Raw genomic sequence first — 15,602 nt, 5'->3', positions numbered from 1 at the left:
TTTGAACCTGCCATAGTCAATGTTATCGAGTATACCGGCGGCCTAGTGGATATTGTTCCTTGAACTAGTCCTCCTCGGTGTATACTGAGTCAACAATATTGACACAATATTGCTTCAATCCTTATTCGTTCTCACGTTTGTGTCCATTACAGGCCTTGGAACACCTCTTTGGATTCATAAGTGTTTCAATCGAAGCGGCCCCACTTCACACTTACATAGGTGACTCTTAACTCAAGTATCCTGCTATACTTGTCCTCTTCGAGGAGTTCTAGAGTCATTAAAAGTCAAAGACTTAACCTCACCACGTGCAGGTTTCCGAACACTCACTGTTCTACAAGGAATAGGCAATTCGAGTGTTCAACACACGGATTTTCATAGCTTAGTTGTCCCATTGAACCAAGTTCTTGGGATCCTCCAGTCATCATGGTTGGGTTGCCACTATAATTATCCTTAATTTGTGGACTTCAAACCCATTCCCCCTAACAGTTTATACATCTGATCTCGATGGATACTTTTTGTCAAAGGATCCGCTATGTTATCAATTGATCTTATATAATCAAATGTGATAACTCCACTAGTGATCAGATGTCTCACGGTATTATGACGTCGACGAATATGTCTCGACTTACCGTTATACAAATGATTTTGTGCTCGTCCGATAGCAGCTTGACTATCACAATGAATTATCACGGACGACACAGGTTTCGACCAACATGGAATATCCTCGAGGAAATTTTTAAGCCACTCGGCTTCTTCACTAGCTTTATCCAAAGCTATGAATTCTGATTCCATGGTCGATCTAGCAATACATGTTTGCTTCTTGGATTTCCAAGACACAGCACCACCCCCCACAGTGAATACATAACCGCTTGTTGAAAACGAGTCTTTGGCATCAGATATCCAATTTGCATCACAGTACCCTTCAAGTACAGAGGGTTCCCTAGTATAATGAATCGCATAGTTTTGAGTATATTTCAAATATCTCAAAACCCTTTCAAGAGCTTTCCAATGTTCATTACTAGGGTTAGCTGTAAAGCTGCCCAACTTGTTGACCGAGCATGCTATATCGGGACGAGTGCAATTTGTTAGATACAACAAGCTCCCAATAATCTTCGCATATTCTATCGCGTCAACAGGTTCTCCCTTGTGTACACTCAAATGCACACTAGGTTCCCATGGTGTCTTAGCTATTGGCTTGTCAAAAGCGTTGAATTTCTTTAACACTTTCTCAACGTAGTGAGATTGTGTTATAGTAATACCATCAGGTCTTCTTAGAATTTTAATTCCAAGGATAACATCAGCTAAGCCCATATCTTTCATGCTAAAATTTTTACTTAGCATGCCTTTGGTTTCTTGAATCACTCGGGAATTACTTCCCATGATGAGCATGTCATCTACATAAAGACAAACAATAACATATTCGTTATTAGAATTCTTAATGTAGACACATTTATCGCACTCATTGATTCTGAATCCATTTGACAACATTACACTGTCAAATTTTAAATGCCATTGAAGCGGTGCTTGCTTCAACCCATATAAAGACCTTTGAAGTTTGCATACTTTGTGCTCTTGCCCAGGTACTACAAACCCTTCAGGTTGCTTCATATATATTTCATCTTCCAACTTGCCATACAAGAACGCAGTTTTCACATCCATTTGGTGAATCTCGAGATTGTGCAAGGCAGCAATAGCGAGAAGCATCCGAATAGATGTTAGTCTGGTCACAGGTGAATAGGTATCGAAGAAATCGTACCCTTCTTTCTGCCTGAAACCTTGAACGACAAGTCGGGCTTTGTACTTATCTATAGTACCATCAGATTTGTACTTCTTCTTTAGGATCCATTTGCATCCTAAAGTTTTACTTCCAGGTGGTAGATCCACTAACACCCAAGTATGATTCTGCATAATGGAATCAATCTCAATATCGATGGCTTCTTTCCAGAGAGCTGCATCTGAGCCAGACATAGCTTCTTTAATCGTCACCGGTTCGCCATCTAGCATCAAGACAACATAATCCGGTCCATAGACATTAGCTTTTCTAACTCGTTCCCCACGTCTCGGTTCTACATCCATAGGTTTAGACCTTGGTCTTTTCCTATTAGGTGGTACATGATTAGAACCCGTGGCATCATCTACTTGAGTAGAATTACTAGCTACTTCCATAGGTTTAGAACCTGTAGCATCACCATCAACTCCATCATTAGAGTTCGATGTACCTTTATCCTTGTTAGGATAGATATTTTCAAAGAATATAGCATTCCTTGATTCTATCGTTGTCCCAATATGTATATCAGGTATCTCCGATCTGTGCACTATAAAACGATAGGCACTGCTATTAAGTGCATGACCAATGAAGATACAATCCACCGTTTTAGGTCCTATTGTAACTTGCTTTGGTAAAGGCACTTCTACCTTGGCTAAACACCCCCACACTTTGAGGTATTTATACGAAGGTTTCATTCCTTTCCATAGCTCATAGGGAGTTACATCTTTCCCTTTGAGTGGAATCTTGTTCAAGATATAGTTGGCCGTTAAGACAGCTTCCCCCCACATGTTCTGGGGTAATCCTGAACTAATCAACAAGGCATTCATCATCTCCTTAAGAGTTCGATTCTTGCGTTCAGCAACACCGTTAGATTGTGGTGAATAAGGAGCCGTCGTTTGATGGATTATACCACTTTCGTTGCATAATTCAGCAAACGGAGCTACATATTCTCCACCTCTATCACTTCGAACCATCTTAATTCGACATCCAAGTTGATTCTCGGCTTCATTTTTGAAGTTTCTAAAAGCTTCAATAGCCTCATCTTTACTTTTCAATAAGTAAAGGTAACAATACTTTGTGCAATCGTCTATAAAGGTGATAAAGTACTTCTTGCCACCTCTAGTTTGCACGAACTTTAAATCACAAACATCAGTGTGAATAAGTTCCAATGGTTGAGTGCTCCTTTCTACCGATTTAAACGGTAACTTAGCCATTTTGGCTTCAACACAAACTTCACATTTTACTTGTGAGTTGTATTCATCAACTTTTAGTAAATTCATTTTTACTAATCTCTTTATAGCATTTAGATTAACATGTCCAAGTCTACAATGCCATAAATCTGAACACTCAATCAAGTAAGCAGAAGAGGTTGATGCATCTTTATTGATCTTAGCCTTGGCAGGCTTACAAGCTCTTACACCAAGTTTGAAAAGTCCTTTGGAGGCATAGCCTTTCCCTAGGAACTTTCCCCACTTGCGTATTACAACATAGTCAGATTTGAAAAACAATTCAAAATCCTTATTCGTAAGCCTAAAGCCCGAAATTAAATTCTTTCGGACAGTTGGAACGTGTAATACGTCTTTCAATGTGATCTCCACGCCCGACGTGAGTTGAAGAATCACATCTCCCATGCCAAGGACTTGGGATGTCCGTTCGCTAGCCTCCATTATCGTTTTGTTTTCCACTTCTTTGTAGTTGTGGAACAACTCACGATTTATGCATATATGGACGGTAGCGCCGGTGTCCACGAACCAAGCGTTCGGGTTGTCCACATGATTCACCTCGGAGATCATGGCAGCAAAGTCATCGTGGTTCCAATCGTCGAAGTCCTTCTCGACGTTGTTTACGTTGCCATTTGCTTTCTTCCGCTTTGGCTTGCGGCAATCCTTAGCCATGTGACCTTTTTTGTCACAATTATAACATACACCATCAAACTTTGATGGTTGATGTCCGCCTTGCTTCCCTTTACCCTTATTATTAGGGTTAGGGCGACCACGTTTGTTGGAGGGACCGCCTTTCTCGGTGAGATTGGCCTTTGCCTCCATTGGAGCTTTTCCCTTTTGATCACGACTTCTCACGTGATCCTCCATTTGAAGCTTGGATATTAATATCGGCACGGACATCTCCGAGCGCTCATGCTTCAAAAGGTTTTGAAATTTCCTCCAACTAGGAGGTAATTTCTCTATGATGATTGCAACGAGCAATGCATCCGCCAAGGGCATCCCTTCGGCTTGAACCTCATGTGAAAGATTTTGGAACTCTTCCACTTGGTCCATCAATGGTCGGGAGTCAACCATTTTATATTCCAACCATTTGGCGACAATATACTTGGTAGTATTTGCCTTGTCCACTTGATATTTCAGATCAAGGGCCTCCCACAATTGTTTCGCGGTTTCATGAACCTTGAAAACACGGTAGAGCCGTTCGTCCAGAGACATGAGAACGGTGTTACGGCACAAGTAGTCGCCGCGACACCAGTTCAAATATCCGACACGAATTTCTTGGCTTGTCTCCCATTCCCCTTCACTCGGGGTTGGAGGTTTATCCTCCATTAAGAATCCGGCAAACCCCACGGTTGTGAGGTAGAATAGCATCTTAAGTTCTTGCCTGAGAACGTTGATGGTTTCTCGGCAAGACCAATAGTTCTAGATGTTGACGATGAAGCCCCCGTTGATGCAAACGAGGAAAATATTGACGACGTGGTTGAACCGATGGTTGCAGAGGTGGTGGAGCCATCCATATTGACGTCGGTGTGAGCCATTTCTCGAACGTGTATCAACGGCAGAGAAAAATAATCTTCTTGCGATTGTTAGAACCGGGTACACGATCGAGATATTACAAAATATTTATTTTGAGAAATTACAACTCAAAATAATTGAAAATATTACAAAGTAAATAATTTGAGAAATTACAACTCAAATAATTCGATACAACTGAAATACACTGTATAAATAAATTATACGTATAATCAAAGTCGAGTCGAGATGAATCTCTTCCCGCAAGAAGATTATCGCCCCGGTAGTGCTCTTCGGTTTGGCGTATCTTCCCCAAAGGTAAAACGACTACGTCTCGTCGGATGTAGCACCACAATCCGGCGAGCTCCGGCGAACTGAATAGGATCAAGAACTGAGTGTTGTGCAGAGGGTGTAGAATTGGCAGAATGCAGTATTTCTTGGTGTTATACTGCAAGCTCTCCAGAGGCCTATTTATAGGCATGTGGTAAGTATGAATTCAAGACCTTGAATTCTACTCCGACGGCTGGAAGCCGTAAAAGTTGAAGATGATGGCCGGTGGGCGCAGTCATTGAAGAAACTCAGCTGCAAAAACGAAGTTGCCATGCAGAAGTCGTAGCAGGCGTGCTTCTGCTACTGCTGCTGAAGTGGGCTGGGCTGCTGCTGAAGTGGGCTGGGGTTGGGAATTAATTCTGTTGGGCCAATAAATAAAAAGCCCAGTGGAGTTGGTCCAAAAAATAGTTTGGGCCCCAAACACCACCCCAAAGCACCAATTGCCAAGATCCAAGTCCTTGGCCGCGGCCCGTACCCGACCCGACCCGACCCGACCCGCCCGTCCGGCGGCGGCGCGCGTGTGTGTGTGCGCGCGAGGCTAGTACTTAGATCAAGCCCACTAGCAAGCCCACAAGTCAATTTATCAACTCCATGTGCTTTGCTATTCTTATACATGAAAAACATCTCTATGTTTTCCAATGTGGGATAGCATTTATTTTCCCTCTTCAACATCCAAACTTTGACATACAATATCTCACTCATCGGAAATCGGTTTTGAGACTTCAAGTATATCACGTTGATCTACTCGAGATGTAGAATAACATCCAATAATTATTTTAATTAAATAATAAATATTTAATTAAATAATAATTTTCAGATATGGCATAAAACCATATTTCCAAAACCATATTTCCAACAGATGCAACATCTCAAAACCACAATTAACAAGTTTTGAATGAAAACAAATTTTCAATTTTATCTTAGTTTGTTGAAAAATCTGTATATATATATAACAACACATTCAAAAAGCTTTGGCTCCAAAATCAGAGCTTCCTCTCTGATTTCAATGCGCCCACCAAAATCATTGGCCCCAATCTTCACCGCTGCTCGTTTCCACACCTACACATTCCCGACTGTTGATCTGAATCACAAGATCAACGAGTGCGTGCGCAGCGGAAATGTCAGCGGCGCACGCAAACTGTTCGACGATTATCCCCACTCGAGAAACGCCGTCTCATGGAACTCCTTGATCAACGGCTGCATCAAAGCCGGCCATTTCGCAGAAGCCCAGAAGCTGTTCGACGATATGCCGCACAGAGACGTCGTTTCTTGGAACACCCTGCTTTCGGGCTTCCGCGACGCCCAGAGCCCAGAGAAGGCTCGCCACCACTTTCTACGGATGATGGGGAGCGATCAGAGGCCGGATGAGCTCACGTTTGCAGTGCTCATGAGCGCGTTTTTGAATTCGGAGTTTGATGTTTTGGTTCTGCAGCTGCACGGGCTCGTTATCCGTCTAGGGCTTGATCTTAATATCTATCTGGGATCTGCGTTATTGAGGGGATATGTTGGTTTAGGTGATCGCAATGGTTTTTGCAGGGTGTTCGATGAGATCGTGGTGAAAGACGTGGTGCCCTGCAATGTGTTGATCTTAGGTTATATTGAATTTGGGTTGATGAGTGAAGCAAAAAAGGCGTTTGATCTAATGCCTAAGAGAAACGCTTTTTCTTGGAGCATCATGATTAATGGATTCATGAAGAACAGAATGGTAAGTGAAGCAAAGGAAGTTTTTGATAGTCTCTGTGAAAAAGATGTAGTTTCTTGGACTGCAATGATAAGGGGGTGTGCACAGTGTGAGAAGTTTGTGGAAGCTCTAGACATGTTTCTTGTGATGTTGAGCTCGGGAATTCGCCCAAATCATTATACCTTTTCGAGTGTCTTTGATGCCTGCGCGGGCTGCTCGTCTCTTGTGATGGGGAGCCAGGCTCACGCGTGTCTGTTGAAGCTTGGTATCCCTTTTGACGTGGTTCTGGGGTCATCCCTTGTGGACATGTACGCAAAATGTGGCGACATAGTGGCTGCATTCTGCGTGTTTGAGTCCATGCCGAGGAAGAATTTGGTGACGTGGAACTCGATCATTGGAGGCTACGCAAGGCACGGGCTTGCACGTAGGGCATTGGAGGAGTTTGAGAGGATGGCTGTGAGCGGCGTGCATCCTGATCAGATCTCGTTCATCAATGTGCTATCGGCATGTGTGCACGGGGGGAAGGTGAGAGAAGCTGAGGAGATTTTCTACTCGATGCAGGCTAAGTATGGGTTGGAAGCAGAGATGGAGCACTATTCGTGTATGGTGGACCTGTACGGGAGGGCGGGGGAGCTAGAGAAGGCGGAAGAGTTGATAAAGAGAATGCCGTTTGAGCCGGACGTGGTTGTTTGGGGGGCGCTGCTTGGGGCTTGTGGGCTGCATTCATGTCTGGAGCTTGGTGAGTTTGCAGCAATGGGGATATCTAAAGTGGAACAGGATCATCCTGCAGTTTACTCAATCCTGTCCAAGATATACGGTGAGAATGGGGCTCGGAGTGGTGTGTTTCAGCTCGACAAGATGATCGGAAAATGGCAGGGAAGGAAACAGAAGGCTGGGAGTTGGATCCACTCCAATCTTGGACTACTTACATGAATTGCTACAACAGTTTTCATCTTATTCTGTTATGATGTTAATTGGTTGGACTATTGATGCCGATGAAATCTACTCCAAATGCCAAAGTTGAACTACTAAATGACTCCTTAGAAATAGATCTTTTGTTCCTACCTAAGTATGAACTGCAGTCTGCAGGTCTATTTTATTTAGATTTAGTTTAGTGTATACTTGTTTAATTTAGATATAATATGTATTAGTTTTTACATTAAATGAGATTTATACTGAACTTTGGAATTTTTCAATTCAATTTTTTTGGATTTTTCGAATTTGGAGTTTTGGACAATTCAATTCGGTTCAAATTCATTTTTCTTCAAAACTAGTATTATCATTCGTGCGCGATGCACGACGAACATTGAAACTAAACAACATATTTAAATAAATAAATATAAATATTAAATAAAATTAAAATATATAAAGATAAAATATATTTTAATATAAATAAACTAAAATAATCCACGCCCGTCAATTATTTAATAAAATCCTAAATTTAAAAATATAAATTTTCAACTTTGTATAAAGCGTAATGATAATTAAAGTTATTAAATAAAAAAAATTAATAATAAAAATTAGCATTAGGCATTAGTATCATCGAGTAGTATATGCGTCATAATAAATAAATAAATAAGTATTTTCATACACAAACATATATATAAAATTGTAAAATTTTAACAAAGAGATAAAATAAAATATTTTAACTTTTAATTTATTTCATAACTTAACCGTTTTAACTTCATTTTTCATGATTTTTATACTATATTAAATTTAAAATGTGCATATTTTTTAAAAAATAAAATAATGTGATAATGTTTAGAAAAGGATTAAAATATAAAAAAAATAGTGAAAAAATGGTGGGAGAAGAGAGAGAAAAAAAAAGGAATAAATGGAGGGAAAAAGCCATTTTTTTATAAATTAAAGCTATTTTCATAATCTTTAATTTGATACGTATATTAAATATTTAACATTAATCAAATTATATTACAATTGAAACGAAAAAAGAGAAAAGGAAAAAAAAACATGCAGGATTGAGTGTGAATTGTGAAAAAATAGGTATTCTGGAGTGTAAACACAAATTTTTGTATTTCAATTTGATAAAATACAAAACGCGTTACAAAGATAATTTGATAGATTTGAAGATAGATTTATGCGGGTTGCAATCTCTAGTTAATCCTCTGATTCTTCTCTTCCATTTGATTCTTGAACAAGCTCGAAGGTTCTTGAAATACTTGTTTTGATGACGCCAATCCAAAGGACTCAAGTCATGATTTTGGATTGAACGTTGAACTTGATTTGATTTGAAGAAGAACGTCCTTAGAATTTGTAAGAACGCCTTGAAGCCTTTGAACTTGATTTGATTTGATTTGAAGAACGTCCTTAGAATTTGTAAGAACGCCTTGAAGCTTTGGGACTTGGTTGATTTGATTTGAAGATATACTTGAAGATCACTTGAAGATATACTTGAAGACTTGAAGATATACTTGAAGATCACTTGAAGATTTGATGAAATTCTTGAAGATGCTTGGAGCCTTCAATTCTTGCACCACTTCAACTTCAACTTGTGATACTAGAGAGAATTCGTTATGTCCTTCGAACTTCCACTTCTTCAAGTTCGTTCTAATGAGCACCCCAACACCTCTATTTATAGATTTTAGAGATGGGCTTTGTGGGCTTTATGGGCTTTGGGCCTTCATACATGGGCCTTAGGGCTTTAGGTGGCCAACAAGCCCATTAATTCATTATATTAAACATTAATCATATATATCTATTTAATTAGGAATAAAATCCCATTTAATAAAATAGAAAATATAATTGAATATTTAATTCATGAATTTACACGTGGCACGATTTAATTCGACGACAATTTAATTGTCTACAAATTGCCCCATCGAGACTTGTTTATAGACGAAATGCCTTTGGTAATAGACAAGTCTCGAAATTTATCTTTGATAGTTTAAACTCTTATCGAGGAGTTCTTGATTTTGAATTTTGTAAATAGTTTATACTCGTATTTAGGAGTTCTTCATTTGATTTTGAAATTTTAAATAGTTTATACTCGTATTTAGGAGTTCTTGAATTTCTTTTTGAATTTTGAATTTGCTTTTTTTTTTTTTTACTTTGATCTAGCATCCCATAATGATTAACCTATTTGTGGTTCAATCATTTGGAGCTATTTTCTATACGTTGATAGAAAGTATTAGCTGCAAACTCCAATCCAAGCCATTTGCTTAATCAAAGACATCAAATGTCTAATTTGAAGATATTAACTACAAGCCCAATTCCCACTTAAAAGGCTTGACCAAATTCACTTATTTGCTCGGCCGAATTTATCTTCAAATCACACGAGTTTCGTTCCGAAGAGAAGAGAAGGCAGCCCCTATGATTATGCTATTTTTTTAAAAAAACCACAACAGCTCACTTAACTTTGTCTAAAGTGTAAAGCTGTTAGCTTTATCTACAGCTGTACCAGAACATGCATTGCATTATCTTTACTTTTAGCTGTTAGCTGGAGCTGCACTCTGTTCTCGTACACATGCACATGTAGGTTTCAAAGTTTTAGGGTTTTGCTGCTTCCTTGCCTATAAATAGGGGTGCTTCTGTGATCAGTTTCATTCACACAATCATCATGGTTTTCTTCTCTTAGCATATAACAGCCACTCTTCACTTTTTTTCTTTCTTTGTACACTAGCAGTAGAAGCAATTTCCTTCAAAGAAATCCATCTCTCTTTCTTTCATCTTTCTTGTCGCCATCTTTGATAGAGTTAGCTGTAGCTTGTCTTCCACTAACAGCCCTTCTATTTCAGTTGGCGTCGCTACCTTTTCCGGCTCGGGCTCAGGCTGCGGGGGCACGTCCTCCTCCGGGGCAGTGGGTTTCTCCGCCACCGGCACCTCCTCAGCCGCGCATGCTGCCGCTGTCGGCTTTCTCGCGGTCTTATCACTGGGCACGAGATTCTCAGGAGTGGTCTTAGTTTTCTTCGCTGTGCAGCAGGTAGTGTAGGTAAAACTCCTTTGTAGTTTCTCTTATATTATTGTCGAACTTTTCCACGAAGCAGTGCCATTCTGTTTATCAATTCCGGTTTTCCTGTTCGTGGACCTGTCTCTGAAAATGTGAAAACCATGGCGAGCTTCTTCTGCCCTTCCATCGAAATCTTTTGAATCACTGAAGCTCTTCCTTCTGCCCAACTTTGAAGATTTTGCTCGAGTTGGAGGAGGCTTTTTCAGTTCCGACTTTTGGAGGTGGCCCGTCATGGTAGAAGCTCGGCATTGGGCTTGCTTTGAAATTCAAACTCTTCCTCAGTCAGTTTCAACAAAATCCGTCGAGCTGCGGCGGTGAGAGGGGAGACCATGGGGTTGCGCATGTAGGAGGCGGCGTCGCAGCTGGCCTGCAGCTGGGCGCGCTTGAGCTGCTGCCGCTCCTTCTTGTGCGCGTTCTGGTCATCGCCGAGGGCCTGCGAGTTGGCGAACTCGCGGCAGCAGCAGCCGCGGCGAGAGTCGACCAGAGGCAGCACGAGCTAATGATGCAATGTATGTTGCAGCGCGTCTTTCACTAAAATATTTGCATTTCTGTAGCTCTTTATAGAGCTCTCCCTTGGCAGCATACTCCAGAATCAAGTAAACTCGTTTCTGATCGTAGAAGTAACCATATAGTCGTAGTATGTTGGGGTGTCGAAGATGACTCTGTATCTCGACTTCACGACGAAGCTGGTGCTCAACCTGAGACTCTTTAAGCTGGCTCTTAAACAAGACCTTCAGTGCGATAACGTGATTGCTCCTCTTTTCTCTAGCGAGATATACATGCCCAAACTTTCCTCGGCCAAGAGGCTTTCCGATGTCGAAGTCATTTAGGGTCCATTTCTTTCTCTCTGCTGCTGTGCTCTCTGAAGAATTCTTGTGCTCCTGTTGAGACTCCGCCGCGATCGCCATCTCCGGAAAAACGCAGAAACCTCACACAGTGGACGTGAGAGAGAGAGAGAGACGAAACGCTGCAAAATGTATTTGAAATATGTAGAGAGAGAGAGGAGAGAGAAGAAAGTGTTTGGTTTTAGTGAGAGAAAGTAAGGGGAGATGGGCCTTTTTTTTTTTGAGAGTTTAGGAGTGGGCCGATTTTTTTTTGCTTTTTTTTTTTTTTTAATGATTGAATTTCTATATATATATATATAATTCAAGGAGTGGTGGACTCTTTTTTTTTTTTTTTTTTTTAAATGATTAAATTTCTCCTTTTTATTATATATATATATATATTTATATATATATATATAATTCAATCTTGCCTCCTTTTGCTTGCCTCCTTTTATCTTGACTAGAATTTAATTCACATTTTATTTAAATGCAAATAAATTTCTAAGTCTGGATGTGTTGCTTCCTTGCAGTGTCACGATGGTGGTCTTCAAAGATATTGTGGTCAATGATCAAGACTATTTGCTGATTTTGAGTGATGATGGGCAAGAGACGGAAATGGGCATGCATCTAAGAGTATTTCCGGCATTGATAGGCCACTATGTGAAACCTTGGCCCAAACTTTTGAATTCTCTATATCAGTCGGAATGGACCAGCGAGATCAGTTTGAACAAAGCGTCGAAGGCTCATACATTGCATCCGGCCCGTCCTTGGCAAAGCAAGGAGTCCAATTTTCTATTGACTTTGAGGCGAAGGATCATCGATAAAGATGCCAAATGGGGAAGGGTTACAAGCTTTCGTGGGGAATTTCATTTCTTTGAAGGCTATTGGGAGTGGACTGAAGATATCCTTAGCCGCTGCGGGAATGAACTCCGAGTTGTTGGTATCTATGATGCAGTTTATGCCTCTCTTTTCACTTATGATTGCCAGCCCGAGATGGTTAAAGCGTTCTGTGAAGCTTGGTGTCCTGCGACGAACACCATTCTCACTTCATCTGGCGAGATGTCTATTTCTCTATGGGATTTACAGTATCTATCAGGGCTTCCGTGTACCGGGACACTGTATGATGAGGTTGTACCCTGCGCGAAAGAGATTCTTGGCAAAGATCAGTTTGGCAACCCGTTCATTCCCTTGAGTTGTAGATATTTACTCTCTGCTTACTATTCTCTTAAGCATCGTGATGGCAAGGATCCTAAGAGCTCAGTTTCTATCGATGAATGGATCAAATTTTGGTCGAAGAAAGCTTCAAAGTATTCTCATCCTCCTGCTCGCAGGGCAAAGAAATCTCAACGCCCCAAATCGACTCATAATCCGAGTGGTTCATTTGAAGCGCATCAATCATGGTCTTCTGAAGAAAGGGCTCCATTCATCGAGCTTGATGCTAGTGACAAGTATCACACCACTATGTACTTGGCAGCTCATATAGCTTGCTGGTTGTGTATCTTTGTTTTTTCCAGATGGTGACACCATGTCGATTAGACCAACCTCTTTCAAAATGGCAAGTTTGATGGCGTGCAAACAGAAAGTTGCCCTTACAGCTCCAGTTCTAGCCAGCATCTACAAAGGGTTGAACACTATCTCTAATTCTATGGAGCCTTCTCTTGTCCCGGTGACGCTACCCTTTCATTTCATATATGGTTGGATAGCGCTCTATTTCAATACTCACATTCCCCTTCCAAGAAGCCTTGGTGTCGCCAGGATGACTCTATACTCAGGCGAAGGAGCTGCGAAGTATTATCTGCCTGTTGCATGCCGCGAACGTATTCAGTCGTACAACTCGATTCGTTGGAATTGTACCACATTCACCAAGGAAGATGACATTTTCTATGTCGATGGTGAAAATACAAGAGAGATTGAGCAATGCTTCTTCATGGCTATTCGCTCGAGTTTTTTGGTTCGCCGGCTGGATGACCACTTCATCGTGGAGTCTTATGGTCCTCACCGCTTCAGCCGTCAATTTAGCTATTACCAAATCGTACCCAGCAGCCTTACTCAGAACATTCGAAGGACATCTCTGGAAGAAGGTCTCAACCTTTGGCGCATGTGTTTGCTGCACAGATCGCGATCAAGGGCATGTTTTCCCCGATCTTCTTTGGACATGAAGATACATTGTTCAGTCGACTATAAGACTTGGTGGGATATGACGTACAGATTTTCTTCTGAAAACAAAATCTCTTCTCCGGCTCATATCACTTTTAAAAGAAAAGATCAGGAAGAAGCAATCAACTCCAAAGATGGAAAGAGGAAGGTCGTCTCTACCACCCTCATAGCTGATTCTGGTAGTAGCAATTCTGAGCGTAATTGGAAGAAGAAGAGAATTGCGGGGTCCTCAAAACCGGCCGAGGGTCACGTTGAGGAAGAGCCAACTCTAGTGGATGTCGATGTGAACAAGGTCTTTCCTCATCTCTTATCTTCTTTTCGTATTGATATATAATTTCACATTCTAATTGCATCTTCTTCTTGCCCTTTTGTAGACTTTGAAAGAAGTGTTTGGAAATAATCTTGAGAAGGGCTCACCAATCGACTGTGTATCCATTGAATCCAATAAGTCAAACGAGATTCCTTGTCTTGCTAAACAATCCCGCCCCCGACCAATGCCATCATGTGGGGCGCCTTCCGAGTTCAATGCCACACGCATGATCGATGATGAACTCAAGTCGTGCTGCAGGATCATCTGGGGAAAGCTTCGTGACAAGGTTGAGAGAACCAAAGTCGAGTTTCTATCGGCGCTTGAAGACGAGATACGGAGTGGCCTTTCCCGTATGAAGATTATTTGTGGTCTTGACCTTTCCAACCTTGAAGATAGTATTGATGAACTATTCTCCAAAGCCACCACTTTTGATAAAGTAAGGTCGGCTTCTCATGAGATCAATGAAGGCCACACACTCAAAGTTCGAGAGGTCAAGGTTTGCCTTCAAGAGAAGTTTGCCAAAGAGAAGAAGGATGCTGCGAATTGTGATGCTTTAAAAGCGGATCTTGATGAGTTGGAGAAACGCAAGAAAGAATTATTGGTGTCTTTGGAGCAGCGAAGCCTGATACTCAAGACTACTCGTGGTGAGATCAAGGTACTCAAGGAAGACCTGGCCAAGCTTGAGGAGGCTTCGAGAAATGATGAGGTCTTGAAGAATTTGGAAGCCTTGAAGCTTTCACTAGAGTCTATGCAGCAGATTTTGAGAGATCAAGACCCTTTTGCTTAGTATATTGCATTTTTATCATTCCTCTTTTGATGATTCTCATTTGGTTTGTCATGGATATTTTGACATCTTCTCCCGATGCTTGTGCTTCTTTTGATGACTTGATTTTTTTTTGCTATTTTGGAATGAAACGTGTTTTGGTTTCACATAATCAACTTAAATCATAACTTGATGATATAAATTGAAAAGAGTCAAACACAACTTATGACTGAACTTAGAAATTATCTAAGCTGCCTACGTACCCTTTTGAAAGGGATCAAGTCAAAACGTAGTTCATAGGATCAACAAGTGTTTGAGATTGGGTGCCGTGCACATTTTATACTCATGCGGGCCAGGAGTAACATGCAGTTTAGGCTCGTGCGTCAAGGAGCTGTCTTCATATGTTCCATTTTGTTGTTTTTCTTCATTGTTTTGTGGCTTTTCATCTGACTCATCTTTTTGGCTTTTCTACTTTTCTATTTTTTTTGGCTTTTTTTTTTGGCTTTTTTTTTTTTTAAAATAACTATACACATATATACATGCTTCAACTTCTACCACCTTTCAAGGATAGTAACGTTTCAGGAACTTGCCGTTGATAGGCCCAACTCTGACGTTGTTATCAGAAAGAAGCCTGTATGCTCCGTTTGTGTAGACTTCCTTGACAACATATGGGCCATCCCACCTTGATACGAATTTGTTTCCGACACGATGAGTGACAACGATTGGCCTCCTCACAGCGAGGACCAAATCTCCAACTTGAAAAGAACGCACTCGCACCGTCTTGTTGAAAGACTTTGAGAGGCGAGCTTGGTAGCATTCTAACTTTTGCTGAGCTTCCAGCCTTTTCTCATCTAGAGCTTCGAGTTCCTCCAGACGCAGACGTGCATTTTCTTCATCAGTTAGCCCTTCCTGAATGGCCATTCTCAAAGAGGGAATTTGTTGCTCGAGAGGAATGACAGCTTCAACCCCATATACCAAAGAGTAAGGCGTTGCCTGCGTAGGAGTTCTAAAGGTGGTTCGATATGCCCACAATGCTTCCCCAATACGTTCATGCCAGTCACGCTTTGATT

The 15,602-nt window shown here is 41.1% G+C and overlaps 3 protein-coding genes across 3 annotated transcripts; 2 read left to right on the top strand and 1 right to left on the bottom strand.

Annotated features, from left to right (window-relative positions):
- Window positions 1-5,696: 5,696 nt before the first annotated feature.
- LOC131000396 (pentatricopeptide repeat-containing protein At1g09410, mitochondrial-like) lies at window positions 5,697-7,710 on the top strand. The gene has a single exon (XM_057926275.1). The coding sequence runs from the start codon at window positions 5,729-5,731 to the stop codon at window positions 7,445-7,447; it is 1,719 nt and encodes a 572-aa protein (XP_057782258.1). The 5' UTR covers window positions 5,697-5,728; the 3' UTR covers window positions 7,448-7,710.
- Window positions 7,711-10,707: 2,997 nt separating this feature from the next.
- On the bottom strand, window positions 10,708-11,386 carry LOC130997989 (serine/threonine-protein kinase Aurora-1-like). The gene is made up of 2 exons (XM_057923428.1): window positions 11,081-11,386; window positions 10,708-10,974 (listed from the first exon to the last, which is right to left on the bottom strand). The coding sequence occupies exons 1-2, from the start codon at window positions 11,384-11,386 to the stop codon at window positions 10,708-10,710; spliced, it is 573 nt and encodes a 190-aa protein (XP_057779411.1).
- A 1,413-nt stretch (window positions 11,387-12,799) lies between these two features.
- On the top strand, window positions 12,800-14,699 carry LOC131000395 (uncharacterized). The gene is made up of 2 exons (XM_057926274.1): window positions 12,800-13,751; window positions 13,834-14,699. The coding sequence occupies exons 1-2, from the start codon at window positions 12,828-12,830 to the stop codon at window positions 14,554-14,556; spliced, it is 1,647 nt and encodes a 548-aa protein (XP_057782257.1). The 5' UTR covers window positions 12,800-12,827; the 3' UTR covers window positions 14,557-14,699.
- The last annotated feature ends 903 nt before the right edge of the window (window positions 14,700-15,602 follow it).

The sequence above is a fragment of the Salvia miltiorrhiza genome, chromosome 8 (genome assembly GCF_028751815.1).
Source record: "Salvia miltiorrhiza cultivar Shanhuang (shh) chromosome 8, IMPLAD_Smil_shh, whole genome shotgun sequence".
Taxonomy (NCBI): domain Eukaryota; kingdom Viridiplantae; phylum Streptophyta; class Magnoliopsida; order Lamiales; family Lamiaceae; genus Salvia; species Salvia miltiorrhiza.
This window is presented reverse-complemented; position numbering and strand designations above follow the sequence as displayed.